Raw genomic sequence first — 16,702 nt, forward strand, 5'->3', positions numbered from 1 at the left:
TAAGAAGTCCACTTCTGTCATGTCTGTGTTCAGTATGCAGAAGAAGCCAAGGCAAAGCTGTCTGCCTTGGGCTTGAGAGACCTGTGTCCCTGGGGAGGGAGCGTTTCTGAGCGGAGGCTGGAGGTGTAGAAGCTGGCAGTGCTCTGGAGAAGTGTGAACAGTCCTTGCCAAGGAGAAGAGGTGTGAGGGAGCACGGCATGTGGGAGTGAGGGGCCAAGGCGGGGAAACTGGATCGTTTCATTGGGAATGTGTCATAATTCAACCTTTTAATTTTCCTTTGAGATGATTTCTGAAATATCTGACAGACCACGTAAGCCAACAAATATTTCAAAGCCAAATCTGACAGTTTGAATTGTCTGTCCTCCTTGTGTTTTCCAGAAGAGTGGATAAGAAGTTGATGACATCATTTTCATATTATCCTCCAACACCTTTATTGTTTGCACTAACAACACACTTTGGAAAGGCAGACATTGTATGGTTTTGTGCCTGGTCTGTGATAGGCAAATAGCTGGCATTGGCTGGAACAGGCTAATGTGTGACCCATGACCCTCAGTTGTGGTGTATGTTTATGGTCTGCTTAAGCCCCTTACCCACTGACCGCCTTCAGAGGAAGGGAGAGGAGAAGAACGTCTACCTGGGTTGCCTTATCCTTGAAAGTGATGCAAGCCACATTTCTTCTGACAGCCCTCCAGGCTGGTTCCCTCAGGTGCAGCCATTTCAGCTCTGCTGCAGTGAATCCTTGGGCCTCACATCCTTCTAGGCATCCTTCTTGCCAGTAGGATCCTCCTTCCTCAACAGTTTTTAGGCCGGTCATATTCTGAAATGTAGAGCCAGGGATCTTGTCCATTTGTTTGCCGTGGGTTCATGGGTGATGTCGTTGAATCTGGACGCAATGTCAGATGAGGCTGGAGGGCACCCAGTTTCCACTCTAAGTCTTCACTTAGGAACATCCACCATTTGCTGCTACCCTGAGAGCTACCTCTAGTAAAAGTGGCAGCCTCCCTCTGCCACGGTCAAGTTTCATGGCTCCTCCCATAATATGCTGTTCATAGAAGGATGTCTTTTGGGGCGGTGAAAAGTGTTTGAGACCAGTACCGCATGGAGGTGACATCGTTGCAGCATTCCCCGAATGAAGGGAGGGACTCCTTCGCTCTACAGCGTGACCGCGCCTGTAATGACACCACGTACTTGGTGTCGGGGCTCTGCAGCCTGCTTTCCCTGTTGCGCGTGTGTATTTCCTAGATCAAACTGCAAGCCTGGTGCTGCTTCTGGTAGGAGGCCCTTTTTCCACGATCCAGGGTAGAGCGGCTTCCAAGTCTCTTTTTTGTTCTCACTCTACCCATCTTGGTGCCGCCCGCGGGGCTCGCAGCTCCGATGGCTCTCTTCCTGCTGCTAACGACACACTAGCAGTTGGCCAGGGCGCCAGGTACTTTTCGCTCCATCCCTGCCACAGAGCACGACACGGCCACAGTGTCACTAAGTTCGTGTCCCAAGGCCTAAAGAGGAGACCTTTGGCACACTCTTGAGTACAAGATACACTTCCCTTCTGATAGAACAAATAGGAATTGCATTTTTTGGAAGTGCTCTTAATTTAGGTGTTTTTATACCTTTAGGCATGCAGGCTGTTGGGAGAATTTTGCATGAGCATAAATTTCAAAATCTGTTTTCATGACGCAGTCTTTGAAGAGTGAGGTAGAGAAGGTTTTCAAGAAAAGCATGGTGGCCATATTGGTTGCACTGAGAGCAGTTGTGCCTACGGGCGGGAGGCTGGCTGGGTTCTCCTCAGAGGTCCCTTTCTCTTGCACTGTTGGTGTTGTGCAGTGGGGAGGATACGGGCGGTGTTGAAGACTTAAGGTGATCACAGAGAGGGGGCAGATCTATACGTCTTCTATCCAAAGATTGATGATTGTCATTGTCACTTTTGTAGCAAGAACACTTTCTAGTAAGTAATTGTAGCAGGGAATCGTAGCGTGTGCCAGGTAGTATACTCGCCACTAAGCATTTGACCTCGTTTCTTCTCCATGACAACTGTGGAAGTTAAGGGTTAGTAGTATTCCCCTGATTTTAGGCTCAGAGGATTGGGTGCCTCACCCAAATGACAGCACTGTGACTTGAATGCAAACCATCTGGCTTCTCAGCTCGTGATGCAACCCTAGTTGTTATCAAACTAGGAGACTAGACAGTCTCCCAAAGAGGGAAAGCTTGTATTCGTGCATACCTGCGTACGTTCTTGTCCTCCGTCATTTTGCCACACAGTTGCGAAGTGACACGCATGGTGCTGGAAGTTAGCGGGACAGAGAGCTTAATGATCGCTCAATGGTGACCACTTGAAAGCAGGGGTGACCTTTTGAACATAGTAGAGCTAATTTTTCTGCTTCAACGATGAGGATAGGCTTCACAGCCAAACTGAGTGATCATGACATATGTTCTGGTTATTTGGGAAAAGACTCTGCTCTTAAAGTGAAAGGACCACATCTGGCTGCTCTCTCCAGCCCTTATTTTTCTTTTCTCCCATAGCTCTTAACAGCCATCTTTCTTCAGCCCTCCCCACTGTGGTTCTTGGTTATATATGGTCCGTGTCACCTTGGAGGCCAAAGGAATGCTGAGATTAGGTGGGGGCAGATGTGGCCTCCAAGATGACGCGTGGCTCTCCACCCAAAGTACCAGAAATGGTGCTAGCAATCCCCACTTTAATTGAAATGCATTTACCAGGATTCTTGCAAACTTTTGGTGACATCTTGCGTCTCCTATTTCATCCTGCTTCTACCACCACAACCTGGCTTCCGTTCGATTTCCGCAACCAGCTGGTGGCCAGCCCTTGGTGACTCTCAGCCAAAGTTATTATAAAGTGAAACAGCCCCCAAGACAGGCAACAGCCATCAGTTTAAGAGGCACACTTTTCATTTGAGAATAGAACTGTCAAAACAGGAATAGCTGCTGTGTGCTGCTTCTTCATGTCCCATGTCCTCACGGACCAAGCAGGTATAGAGTTTGCTGGCCAGGGCATCCCTGCCCTGGAAAGTGCTGGAAACCCATTGACAAGTTCTTCCTCTCCAACTCCCCTTTTCTACACTCCATAATAAGTCCCCTTTCTGTTTCCAGTTGTCATTACATCACCCTTCATTCCAACAGACTTTCGTAATGTGTTATTTCTAAGCTTACATGTTATTAACATTCAGGGATGGCAGTTTCCTGATGCGATGTAGGAAGGCACCCTAATCTTACCCGCAATATGTTTCCAAATCCCACTGTGAGATGCTAGTTTCTGGAAAGTATTAGCATTCCTTCCCCCTTTATGCTCCTAGAACCCGAAGGAAAGGGGATGCGTACCTCTGAGGTACCACCTGCCATTCACAACAGGAAGAGATAACGCTGTATTTTTCTTTTTGGCACTGATGACCTTCTAGGGCACTGCACAATTTTCTTATTTTGGTTTTTGTCGTCACCCACTGCACCCCTCAACACACACACACACACACACACACACACACACACACACACGCGTGCGCACATGCGCATACACATGAATAGCAACTCAGTGAGGTTGAGGGGAGGGATTCTTGTCAGTTTTGTTCAGTGCTAAATCCCCAGTGTCTAGAACAGTGCCTGGGACCCTGCACATGTTCAAGCAATATTTGTTAAATGAATCAAAAGCCAATAGAGGAGAATCCAGAGGTTATCCATATTGTTTTTGCTTTCCTAACCACCTCAGGAGTGAGGACCTTCTGTTTCATTTGTTAAGTAAACATTTATTGAGCAGCTCGGTGTATGACGTACATAAAGGGCCAGGCACCAGTAATGGTGGCAGATAGGGATCTTATGAAAAGCACTGTGGTGGCAGGAACAATGTGCGTTCACCTGGGACCTGCTTAACCCAGACACCTGACAGGCCCCTACGTGCTGTGCCCTGAGGGAGGAGGGATCCCCCAGCGGGACGGTCTAAGCAATAGTTTACCCCATCCAAAGCGTGCTTGTTAGCTCTCTTTACAGAGGGGAACCATCCTGCCCTGATCTTTGTGCCAAATACTACTTGCGCCAGAACTTCAGTACATTTCCTGTTCACTTTGACGCTTCAGGACCTCTACTGCATTAATCAAAGAATACTTGTAAAATAGTAGGATATGTGACCGGGGAAGAGAAGAGTTTCTTATCTGAGAAGGCCTCTTACTGGTGACAGCTATTTCAATTGGGACTTCGGCCCGTTCACAGTTAGGTACTGGACGCAGCACAAAACTATACTCAGGGGCACAGCTCCTTTGGAACTGCACTTTCAACACTAAACCGGTAAAACGAAATTGTTCTCATGTTACTGTTATATTTTTCCCAATAATTAGAGGCAAATACTTACTTTTGCTGATGGTGTCTTTACTGAAAGATCTTGGTTACAAGTAAGAGGAAATGACTCTGGCTCATTTAGGTTAAAGAACATGTAATTTATTTGAATGATGTGGGGTTACTTGCAAGAATCTAAGGGATAATTAGGCCAGCCACGTCTCAAGAAGAGTCGGAACAAAAGCAAGTCCTGGGACCTTCCGGCCCGAGTTTGTGGACCACCCCTCTAGAATGTCAGTTACTGTGGCTGAGCCCCAATGCTGTTTAGTTCAAAAGCCAAAGTCCCCGGAGAAGAGAGACTGGTCGGCCTTGCTTGGAATCCACGTCGGACTCCTCAGCTATGTATATGGAGGCAGGGTCAAGTTGAACAGCCATGGCTACTGCTCTCCCCTCCCCCTCGCCCCAATAATATGGTTTTTGTTTTGTTTTGTTTTGTTTTTTTGAGGTTTGGGACTCAGACTCATTTCAGATCTATTAGGTTGGTGCAAAAGTAATTACAGTTTAAAAGGTTAAAAATAATTGCAAAAACCGCAATTAGTTTTGCACCAACCTAATACTTTGCATCTTGGTTAAATGATTTGCTTTAGCAAAAAAAAAAAAAAAAATCAGAGGGATAAGCATTTGATATATTGACAAAGCGTTCTCCTAATGGCTGCACCTCTCTGCCCTGCCTTTTTGTACCTGAGCTAGAACTTGGGCAACAGCGCCCTCCTGCCTCCTGGCCCAGCATCCCTAATTGATGCCAGGTGAAGTTTCCCAGCCCGTACAGCACAAATGAAGGGGTTTGTAATGGTGAATCCATAGTCTGACTGGAGCCTTCCAGAAATCCTTTGACACTTAGTCAAGAGGGAATTGTCAAAACAAGATATCCATAACAGAGTTCCTGACCGTCTTTTCAAAGACACTTGAATTTCTGCCAGACTCCAGACAGATTCACATTCCCAGGGGTAACACGCAGCACAACGAAGGGATATTTCTTAGCAAATATTGATGTGCCAGAGAATTGGCATTAAATTATTGGCTTGACAACTCATCATAAGCTGCTTTTGATTGCTGATATGAAGGATTAACTATTTACAATTGAATTCTGCTGTTGAATTGTGGTGATCGCTGGGCTGAACTTATTTCAGGGAAGGGAAATGAATAACACTTTAAGAACACGGACAGGGCCTAGAGACTAGTCAGCACTTTCTGTGCAGGAAGCGGCAATAATGGCTGAGTTTTTACATGCCCGCCTCTAAGGAAGATATCATCTGCAGAACTTTTTTGTTATGTTTTGCAGAGGCAGGATGGGTTGATTTTCTGCCCCTCTCTTGAGACTGGGAGGCCCTTAAAGAGCCAGGGTGTATCCTTGCACCTTTGGCCCTGACCCACAGTAGGCACTCCGTAAACACGCATTGTGTTCAGTCCCAGTATGGATAAATCAAAGTCTCTCGGGCCAGTTTTACCCAGCACAGTGCCTCGGTCAACTGCCCAGTGGGATAGCTTGACCTCTTCATTACAACCTGAGATGCCCTGGGCTAGTGAGATGAGTTCTCACCTCAGAGGTGGGTCTCCATTGACTGAGTATTGGCCTCGCCGCCCTGTGGCTGTGACAGAGCCACCTGATGTCTGGGTCCCGGGAACCTGCCTTTCACTAGGCCTCCATCCAGCTCCTCTGCCTCGTCTCTTGCAGTCTTAATTCCTTTTAATTTCCTGTTTCTAGGCAAGTCCTTTTTTTTCCTCATCCCAACCCCCACTCCTCTCAGGTCACCTTTCCTGATTCCTGCTTCCTGCTGGGAATGCTCTCCCTCTCTCTGGCCCCCAGATGTCTCTCTCTACACCACTCTCTTCTCCCACAGTTGGCTACCTTCTCTTTAGAGTTGATACTTTTCAAGTTTTTCGATTTGTGCAGAGTATGATCTCTTTTCTGCATTGAATCGGATTATCAGCCCAGGGACGGAGGAGATGAATTTTCCCCAGGTTGGGCCTGGGCCTTCAGAGGACAGGGCCGGGTTGCCAGTGTAAGAAAGGTGCCTCTCTCCTCCCCGTGTCTTCTCAGCACAAATCCAGCCCAGATACACTTGGGGTACCTGGCTTGCCACTCCAAGGAGTCACTTTAGAGAAGACCATGGTTCTTCAGTAAGCGTGTACTTTTCAGAACAGGGCCAGTGTTTAGTCAGCAGCCATGTGCCTTATGGTGAGAGTAATATAATATAGTATAGAATGTAAGCACTGTAAAATGTTCTGATCACATGTATCTCACGGCATAACAGTAGCTCTTATTCTTTTTACTTTTGTTCTTGTTTCACTGCTATTATTATTGTCATTGTCATTGTCACTGAAGTGCCCAGGTCCCCAGCCCGAGTCCCTCTCTGCCCATCCTCCCATGTAGCTGAGCAGATCGTGCTGCTGGGCACAACCTCAGAGCACTCACCGACTTCCTGCAGACCTTCCAGGTTCCCCTTGGGTTCACTTTAACCCTCTTCTCTCGCCTATGACCTCGTCCTCAACCTGTGCCCTTGCCCTGACCTTCCCTTCCTCAAAGGCCTTTCACATTTCGGTTTTTCACAGCTTCCCTCACCTGGTGTCCACTTGGCTGTGCCCTGCTTGCCTTTTGACTTCAGCCAGCATCTCGCCTCATACAGCTGCCCTTCCTGTGGCTAATAACTGAAGCGGATGCTGCCAGATATTCCACTGTGAACTTCCAACCTTTGCTGGACGCCCGTCATCACCGCTAGGCCTCGGTGAGAATTGGGCTCTGTGTTTCTAAACCAAATGCCACCCAGGTGTTCCTCTGTTTTTGCTCTTCTTCCTTCTCTTTTGGAATGAATGACATTTTATTCCTGTTGTGAAAGTGAGAGACCAGCTCTGTCGGAGGCCGTTGATGGAGCATCGGCCCTGCACAAGGTGCCCTTCTTGGGCAACACAAGCAGTGGTCGTCACTGTCATCATCGCTACTATTTATGGAGTGCCAGTTATGTTCTAGAAGTTTCATGTACTTCATCTTACTGAACCCTCACCAGGAGCCTACGAAGTCAGTATTTTTAGGCTTGTTTTCCAGGTGGTGGAACCGAATTCAGTGTCAAGGAACCTCCCCAGCGTCTCAAAGCTAGAAAGTGGCAGGTTTGACGTCAGGTCTCCCTGAGTCCCCAAATTAATGCCCCTTCCACCGTATCATATTGTATGATCCCTGTCCTTTGAGATCCTGTGACCTAGGGAAAGAAATCTTAATAAATAATGTAAGGATTTAAAGAGAGAGGACAGTCGTTTAAGAGTAGTAACCTCGCTGTAAAAGCTTCTCTGACTCCAGGGAGCTGTGCTTCAGTGAAAGCCGAGCAGTCTTCCTGGGGGAAGTGGGATCTGAGCGGAATGTTCAGGGCCTTGGCTCTGGGGAAAAGTGAGACAGGGATGAGGGTGTATACACAGGAGGTGAGAGGACGTGCGCTTGGCTGAGGACATGGGGGGAGCCCAGTGTAGCTGCAGAGAAAGGTTTACCCACGAACAGAGAAAGGAAAGCGTGGAGGGATGGACTGAATGCCAGGTCAAAACAAAACCAAACTCAGCAAAGCAGAGAAGACTTGTGCACAGTGTTGTGCTGAAAGCACTACTGGAGGAATTAAAACATGGAACTGCGGTGTGAAGTAGATTTGACAGGGACACTAGATGCATGTCACCCCACCACCCGCATCTGGGCAAACCCAAGCGCCCACAGAGCTTTCCCCAGCCCAGCTGAGCTTCTAGGTGGTTGGAGGGAGTTGCTTAGTGCCCACACCTTGCGGCCAACCAGCAAAGCAAACACAGCTCCAGAGTGAGCCGGTCTTAGCCGAGGGGTGATCTCAAGGGTAACTGCAATTCTCCAGCCATTCAATCTGAAAATCAAAATGTAAATACGTTCACCTTCTCTGCACAGCGTCTACTCTTTTCTTGGCTTATTTGCCCAGTAATGGGATTAAAGGGAACATTTACATGAACTTTTGAAAAAACAAATCTTCCAGTTTTGTCTTCTCCCTGCTCATTCCCCACCTCCACTCAGGAGTCTGCTGCAAAAACTCTGTTTGATCAGTGAGAACCCCCTGGTTAATACATAAGCAAATGTCACCTATCGAGGGGCACAACTGGAAGGAAAAACAACTACAGGAGCTTTTCATAAATGTCCTCTGTGGCTCTTTAGAAGTTATTGGCTCTGTGAGAGTTGTTTGTTGCCTCTGACTCTTGCAGTGTGAAGAACCAGCCAGACAGAGAATCCATATTTTGGTTCACAAGAGCCAACCTCAGGTAATCAGTATGGCTTTCCTTGAGATAAACAAAACCAGGTAAAAAGTCTTCCAGATAAAATTGCCCTTCATATTCCCCTACTTCCCTCCATACCCCCTCCTCTCCCACCATCCTTATAGCCCATATTTCCCTCCAGCTAAAGGGGAGAAGTGGCCAACACAGAGGTCCGCTCTCACTGTCTCAAGAAAAGCCAGGGTCCGTGCTTTCCTCCTCCGCTTCTCCTCAGGAGTGAGGACCAAGAGCGGTTGCCTATTCTCAGCTGTGGCAGAGGTGCTGGCAGCACAGCCTCCATAATTTGCAGGTTTCCAGTGTTTCACTGGAAAAAAAATACAGACCATTAATCCAGATGAACAATCTTCAGAAAACACAACACTATTCCTGAGAGACTGTGTTTCATATCCTTTCCCAGTTTGAAAAGGAGTTTGTTTTCTTACATCTTTTTTTAATTGCTATGAGCTGGACTTATAAATATTGTTTAAGTGGCTGAGTAATACTCATCTGGTAAACTGACCAAAGGAAATGGACATTTTTTTCCACTCCTGTAACTCTGGCATCCGATGCCTGCCCCTGTAAGGGGCACTTGGGTATTGGCAAGGAAAACCTGCCCTGCCAGGTGCCAGTCTTACCAGTGCACGGAGCTGAGTGAAGCGCAGAGAAAACGATCCCGTTGTCAGGAGCCTCGCCAGGTGTTTTTGTGCTAGGGTTGGGGGCAAAGAGCATTCATTGTTTGAGAAGTTGGCAGGTTCCCAGAAGTTCAACTGTCTTTCCTCGTTCAGAAATGTCAAACATTTCCTTAGCAGGGGATGGATGACTAGACCCCCTGAGGTTTAAACTCTGCTCTGAGGCAGAAGAAAGAAGTTCTCTCTCTCACACGTGACTGAATGCTAGTCAAGTCCTTCTCATGGCCATTCGGCAGGATGGTCTCCTGCATCTGCTAGCTGGAACCGCTCTGCTATATCTGAGGTGTCTGTACTTAATGTGTGATGGTGGTGGGGTGTTTGTGTGTGTTTTTTTAAGGATGCCTTATCTTTTAATGACACTTACTGAAGTATTTGTAGGTGAAATATATCAGGGATTTGCCTCAAAATAATACATTGGGATCAGGAAGCAGGTGAGGGTGTAGATAAAACCTGACTGGCCATGAATTGATCTGAGTGATGACTTCATCACAGTTATACTCTTCTATTCACTTTTGTATTTGTTTACATTTATCCACCATAAAAGTTTATAGGAAGGAAGGAAGGGAGGGAGGAAGGAAGGAGAAAGAAAAGGAGGGGGGGGGGAAAGAGAAAAGAAACTCTTTATCCCAGTGTTGCAGCCCAAAGAAGTCTGGGCGTCTCTCCCGGATAAACCCCACACTGTTGGGAATCAGGATCCCCTGGACAGGATCCCGCTGGTGCAGAGAAAGGCTAAGAGCATGGCCGAAGGTTCAGTCCTACCTGGGTTCCAATTCTAGCTCTTCCTCTACCAGCTGTAGGGCCTTAGGTAAGAGAGACTGAGCCTCCCCGAACCTCAGCTCCCTCACATATAAAACAGAGATGAGAGTCATCTATTGCTGAGAATTCAGCGAGGCGATTCACCCATGTCAGTCACTGCAGAACTGGGCGCGCGTGAATATTCCATGTACACTCAGCTTAGCTCTCCCGACTTTCAGAAGATCCTTGGTGACTCTTTCTGAAACATCCATCAAAGGAGAGAGCCTCCATTCAAGAAAGGTGCAGAGCTGTAATCACATTCCAAGAAAACCACCCTTCTTAAAGAGAAAGGATTGCAGTGATAAGGTGTGTAAACACCTATTCTTTGTCCAAAAGAATCCAAAAAGCTACAGTTGGCTTTTGCTTATCACTGTCACTTGCCATCTAAAAATGACTTCCTCAGTTGACCCTCAGTGCACACCAGTTTACTTAAACCTGTTGAAAATTTCCTACCCCAAAGGACCCCTGTTTGTTCTGAAAGGGTTTCAAATGTAAGTCTTATTTACCGTTGCTCTCAAAGGCCCCCTTTTCATCTTGGGGCAAGAACCCAGTTTATCACATATTATCAAGTGACACTATCTCTGGCGTCAATAGCTGAAGTGCATTTTCATTTTTCACAGGCATTGTGTACCCTGTCACACCTTGAGTGCCACAATTTGTGTAATTCACAGTTTCTGTAACAGAATAACTAGTAGCTTAAAGAGGAACCACTGTATTACTAGTAGTTCCCATAGACCCACCCACCCTTCTGCTAACTACTATTAAAGGGCTCGGAAACCCAGACCTTGTTTCTCTGTCTTCCCGGTGTTTCTGCAGTCTTTGTAACTTGGTATTGACCACTTTTTGAATTGTCTCTTTTCTTGATCTCCTTGACGTATTTTCTCAACTTCTCTCTTGCCATTGACTATTCCTCCTGTGTCTTTCTTAATGGCTCTTCTGGTCCCTTCCTGATATTCAAAGTATTTATTCAGTTATATAAGAAAGAATGTGCTGTGCCTCTTTTGTGAGCCAGGCTCTGTTGCTGGTGGTGGACTGGACAGTCCTTGCCGCAGATGCTCACGGGACACTGGTGGAGACAGATAGTAACTGTGGACCTGAATCATGATTTCAGAAGGGTCACTGCAGAGATAAAGCGGGACAACAAGAGCACGGTCAGTTGGAGGTCTAGAAGGAGATCCTTGAGGAAGGGACGCTGATGCTGAGTGTTGGAGGATGAGTAGGGATTAAGTAGGCCAGGAAGAGGCAGTGCCCTCCAGGCAGAAAGGATGGCGAGAGTAAGGCTTGGAGGCGAGGCGGGAAGGAGCATGGCATGCTGGGAACCCACAGCCAAGATGGTTGGAGCAGAGGAACAGAGTGTGGCTTCAGGGGAAGCAGGGCCTCCTAGACCACCATGAAGAGTTTGGATTTCAGTTTAAGCATCTGGAGAGTTTTCAGCCAGAAAGTAACCTGATCCAATTCCAGCCTAATTGTGGAAAATGGATTGGGTGGAAGGAGCACCAGGTAAGTTCACTGCAGTGGCCCAAGTAGGAGATGGTGGTAGTTAATAATGCTTTGAGGCCTCTTCCCTTGGACTGCAAGCTTTGTGTGTATGAACTAAACTTGGATGTATGGTTTCTTCTTCCCGGCCCATTATTTTTCTTGATTTCTTTGTTCTCATCACTTGTTCCGCTGTTCTCATAATCACCCTGATTCGAAAATTCAAGGTCACTTCTTTCGGCCTCGCCCTTGGGCCATTGCAGCCTCAGTCCCGAACCCTTGCTACACACGGAACTTCTCAGCCTCAAGGGCTCTCCCAGCTCTGATTCGGCCTGAGCATCAGAGACAGTACTTCTTCCTGAGACACCACTCTTATCTCTCTTCTTTCCTCAAAAACTCAGCCCCCACCCTTTGTCTTAGGGTAAGCCTGGGCTCTGGAGGGCCAGCAGTTGCCCCGGTACCTCCACCTCAGTCTGTCCGCTTCCCCCATTTCCATTATTTTTTTCTTCATATTGTGCAATATAAACCTTTCACCTCAGTCAAGAAGTAGTGGGATTCTTACGCAGATGGAGTTTTAAGGGTCAACCTAAAGATGTTTCTGGAGACAGAAATGAATGAAAAGGAGATTTGTTCTGGTTCTGGCAAGAAGGTGGACTGAGGTAATATTCACATACACACGTACACACACACACCTTACTACACCCATCTTGAAATTCTAGATAAAATGTTACAACACCCCCGAAAATGTTAATGCATAGTTGAATTTACAAGGAAGAAAGGCAATTTCCAGATAAAATAAATGGAGAGACAATGGAAACCAGAACCTAAATGAATGAACCGATGCTACAGCTGTGTCATTATCAGCTATGGTGATATAGAGCAGGGCCAGCACAATTCTGTGAAAGCCAGATAGTATTATAAATAGGTGAGGCTCTGCGACTGTAGACAGTGTGACATCGTCATCTTTTCCCTTTTTGACAACCCTTTAAATATACATAAACCATTCTTAGCTTATAGGTTGTACAAAAACAGACCACAGGCCAGATTTGGCCGATGGGCCACAGTTTGGTGACTCGTGATGTAGAGGCGTGGGTTTCTGTCCACATGAAGACAGGAGAAAAAAATCTCAGGTCCCCAAAAGGGAGTACTCTCAAAAGACTGGATCACAGGAGGTGACAGGGAAGCTTGCCATATGTTTTTAAGTCATCCCTCAGTATTTACAACTGTGGACATGCTGTGCTTACATGGTTGGATTTTAAATTTACACTATACCTAAACTATATTGAACCCTGAGGAACCTATGAATAGAATTCAAGGAGTCTGTGAACTTGAAGGAGAAAGCCAATTAATTGCATTCTTATTTTCACTAACCTCTAATTGAAATTTAGCATTTTCTTCAATTAAGAATGTAGTCAGCACACCACAGTAGTAGTAATAGTACTTCTGACTTTGTCACCAATAAAAATCGCAGATATTTTCACATCAAAATATAGTACATGTATTATTATCTCAGAATTAAAAATATATAAATGTGTATGTTATGTATATATATGCATATATATACACGTATATATATATATATATATATATTTCAGTATAATTGAAAATTTTAAAAGACACTTGTAAATAATTATTGAGCCAAAGAAGAAATTGTTGAAATTTAAGTTTTTAGACTATAGAAACTAACAACAGTTATTTCATATCAAAATGTGTAGGTTTCGAGGGGTAATATTTAGAAAACAAGATGGAAAACAAGTGAGTTCAATTCAAGAAGTTAGATAAAGAACAAAGTAAATCCAAAGAAGATCTGTGAATAAGATTAATAAAAAAAACAAGTGCAGAAGGAAATTAATAAAACAGAAAATAAATAAGAGAGCAGTCAAAACTTCTTGGAAAAGATTAATAAAAAGGCACACTTAATGGCAGGGCTAGTCAAGAAAAAAGAATACAGTAAGTGGTATTCGAAATGAAAAGAAGAATGTAGATACAACATACTCGTAGTGTTTAAATTATAAGAGAATATCATCAACAGTTTTATGCCAATACTTCTGAATACTCAGAAAAAATGGGCAATCTCCCAGAAAAATATAATTGAACAAAAGTGACTCAAGAAGAAGGGAAAGCAGAATTCCCGATGTGGGACGCTATCCAAGTGCAGAGTGAGTGTTGAAAAGACATGGAGCAGCCATTCATTCATTTATTCAACAAATACACATTGAGTCTCCACACCAGGCACTGTCATAGAGGTGGGGGAGCAGCAGTAAATGAAATAGTCAGAACTCTATATTCTGTCAGTCCTGTCCAAAAGAACTTTCTGTGATGATGGAAATGTTCTGTATTGTCTCTGTCCAATATGGTAGCCATTGGCCACAAGTGGCCCTTAACTACTTGAAATATGGTGAGTGCAACTGAGACACCGAATTTTTAACTTTATTTCTTTTTAATTAATTGAAATTTAAATAGCCAGATGTGGCCAGTAGTTATCTAACTAATAAGATCAGTAATGTGTTAATGGCTTCCCAGTAGAGAATAAGACCCCTGACCTTTCCAGAAACAGTTCCTCAGTCTGAGGTGGGCAGCCTGGTGGCCAACAACCACGTGATCCTGGGGTTTCACTCACCTGTTGCTTTACAGAGCATTTTCAGGTACTTTGTCTCATCTACTCCTCACTCCCCTCCTGAGGCCTCAGTAGCTCAGGGATCCTTCAGTAAGCAAACGTTTATTGAGTGCTGACAGCAAGACTTGGGGGACCTGGGCAGGGCCTCCCCATGTAGCACTCGGCGAGGAGGGGTGTGCACGCTCAGCCCCCTTCTGTGTGCAGCCTGGCCTTGTTTTCTGTTCGCATTGATGAGATATCAATACAGCAAAGGGCTGTAGAGCTTACAAAAAAGTTCATTCTAGAACCCATTTTCTCCGCTATCCACAGGCTTTGCCTTTTCTTCTTGAGACAAGATACTTATGTCATCCATCTGCAAAAATATCTAATGGAGGGACTTTTTCTTCATATATAAATTTTTCGTATTTGGTATTTTTTGGTTTTATTTCCTAAATTTTGGGGCTGGGGAAGACCAAGGAGAACATCAGCCCACCCCCACCCCCAGCCAGTCTGCTCCCCATGCCCAGCTCTGCCTGCCAGCCACGCCCGCCTCCCTCACTCATGCACCTGGACTTAGGATTGCCCATTTCTGCAACGCTGATGAAGCAGCCAAGAGGACACAGCCCCTTCACTCAGTAAGCTCGCCATTGCCCACACTCATCCCGTATGTAACGAGCGCTGACCTCGGCCGGGCGCCTGAGGCCAGCATGGCCCTGGCATATACCAGAGACAGGGCGTGGCTACTACCATGTTTTCCTGAAAGTAAGACCTAGCCGGACAATCAGCTCTCATGCGTCTCTTGGAGCAAAAATTAATATAATTTTGCTGGCACAGCTCTGGAGACAGTGGCGTGAAAACTCTCCAGTGCCCCTCCATCCCCTCCTTTCTGCACCCACCAGCCTGCAAAGCCAGAGTTGAGCAGTGGCAGTTTCTTGGGGCTGCTGACAGCCCCCCATACACACTGGGTCACAGACTGAAGTCTCTGAGGGAGGATGAACCGGAGAACTGCATCCGCTCTCTGAAGATTTTTTTTTAACTTTTATTTATTTAAGTGTGTTTTTCCAGGACCCATCAGCTCGGCCCATGTGGGGGTCGAATCGGCAACCTTGTTGTTAAAAGCACTGCGCTCTAACCAGCTGAGCCTTCTGGGGGAAGATTCTTAATGGGATGGGTGGTGCTCTTCTGGTGTGAATCATTCACATGGGTCTTTTTATGCTTTTGTTTTTCAGGGATGATAATGGTGATTTTATTGCTGCTCGTGGCTATTGTGGTCGTTGCAGTCTGGCCTACCAAGTAGTAGCAATAGAGGGACCACCAGCTGTGACACCTGCCAATGATGGAGAAAAGCTCAGTGCTCTTTTGATACACAAAAGCTGCTCTCAATAAATTCCCCAAAAGCTCTGCACTCTTGATTTGCGTTGCTTCAATAAAAGCAAATTGCATGGCAGCTCTGGAGGATCAGGCCCAGTGTGGCCCTCCTGGTTCCTTCCTTGGTCCTTTTGGGGCTAGCCCAAGGTTCCTGAAGTGGTCCCTGCCCCAGGGCTGCCAGTGAATTTCAACTACTCTGCAGTGTCCTGAGCACCTTGGGGGATGATAGCGAATTAACAGGCAGTTTGTTACTTTGAATGCCTGGTCTGCTTTGGCAAGTCACGTGTCCATGTAGGAACTAAGGGAACACTCAAGGCTCTGGTGTCCAGGCGGAGAAGAAGGAGTGGCATGAGGGCTGTGACATCGGCACGTGTCTGAGCCTATGACCACCACCCTGCCCAAGTCACCGTGCAAGGCTCACCACTCCTTCTAGTGGCGCTGCCATTGCTGAGAGCTGTTTTTGGGAACTGCCCTCAGACGTGGAAGCATGTTCTTTGTCATTCCCTTGGTGATAGTAATCCCATTTTTCAAGGCTGAAACGTCTTTATAAGCAGCCAGAATCAAGTCTGTTGAATAAGGTGGGTGGGGTGGGAGGTGATCAGGCTGGAAAGTACTGTTTAGGAGTCAGAAAGGTGTGATTATTAAGTCAGAAGGACAGTGCCTTTATTTGGCTCCACAACTGACTCTGACAACCCAGCGTGTGAGTGTACCCCATACATGTGTGCATGCACGCATGGAAAAGGGCAGACAGGGAGGGCAGGCCTGCAGAGCACCCCGGGCTCCTGGGAGTGCCGGTGAGTTCCTGATTAGCTAGAGTGCAGAAGGCGCAGCTTTGTGCCCTCTCTCCTATCTGTATAGAAAGCAGGCTGGCCTGGCTTTGCCGTCCATGGCAAAGGGGGAAAAATTCAGGTTGGTGACAGGGCGGTTTCCGAAGCATAAAATTTCACTGAGGAAAAGGAGAGAATGGGCCTGTGGTTGGGGGTTCTGGGGTGGGGGTGGGAGGTTCCTGTGGATTTTCTAGATACCACCGGTGACTTTTCTCAAGAGGGTGGGACCTGACCCTTCTGTGGACAGAGATGGACACAGGAGGAAAAGCGGGGTGCAGCCTGGTGCAATAGTATTTCCTGGGACCCTGAGACCTGGAGAGACCTGGGTCCAGACACCGGGCCTGTAGTCAGAGGGGAACCATGACTTTCCA

At 46.4% G+C, this 16,702-nt stretch overlaps 1 protein-coding gene across 2 annotated transcripts in view; it reads left to right on the top strand.

The window, feature by feature from the left end:
- Nucleotides 1-15,541, top strand: part of STX8 (syntaxin 8) — a 238,348-nt gene extending 222,807 nt beyond the window's left edge. For both annotated transcript variants that reach the window (XM_081029146.1, XM_081029147.1), the window contains exon 8: nt 15,366-15,541. In XM_081029146.1, the coding sequence (XP_080885272.1) occupies nt 15,366-15,433 (68 nt within the window). In that variant the 3' untranslated portion in view covers nt 15,434-15,541. The remainder of the gene's footprint in view (nt 1-15,365) is intronic.
- The last annotated feature ends 1,161 nt before the right edge of the window (nt 15,542-16,702 follow it).

Source organism: Rhinolophus hipposideros, assembly GCF_964194185.1.
Source record: "Rhinolophus hipposideros genome assembly, chromosome: 20".
NCBI lineage: Eukaryota > Metazoa > Chordata > Mammalia > Chiroptera > Rhinolophidae > Rhinolophus > Rhinolophus hipposideros.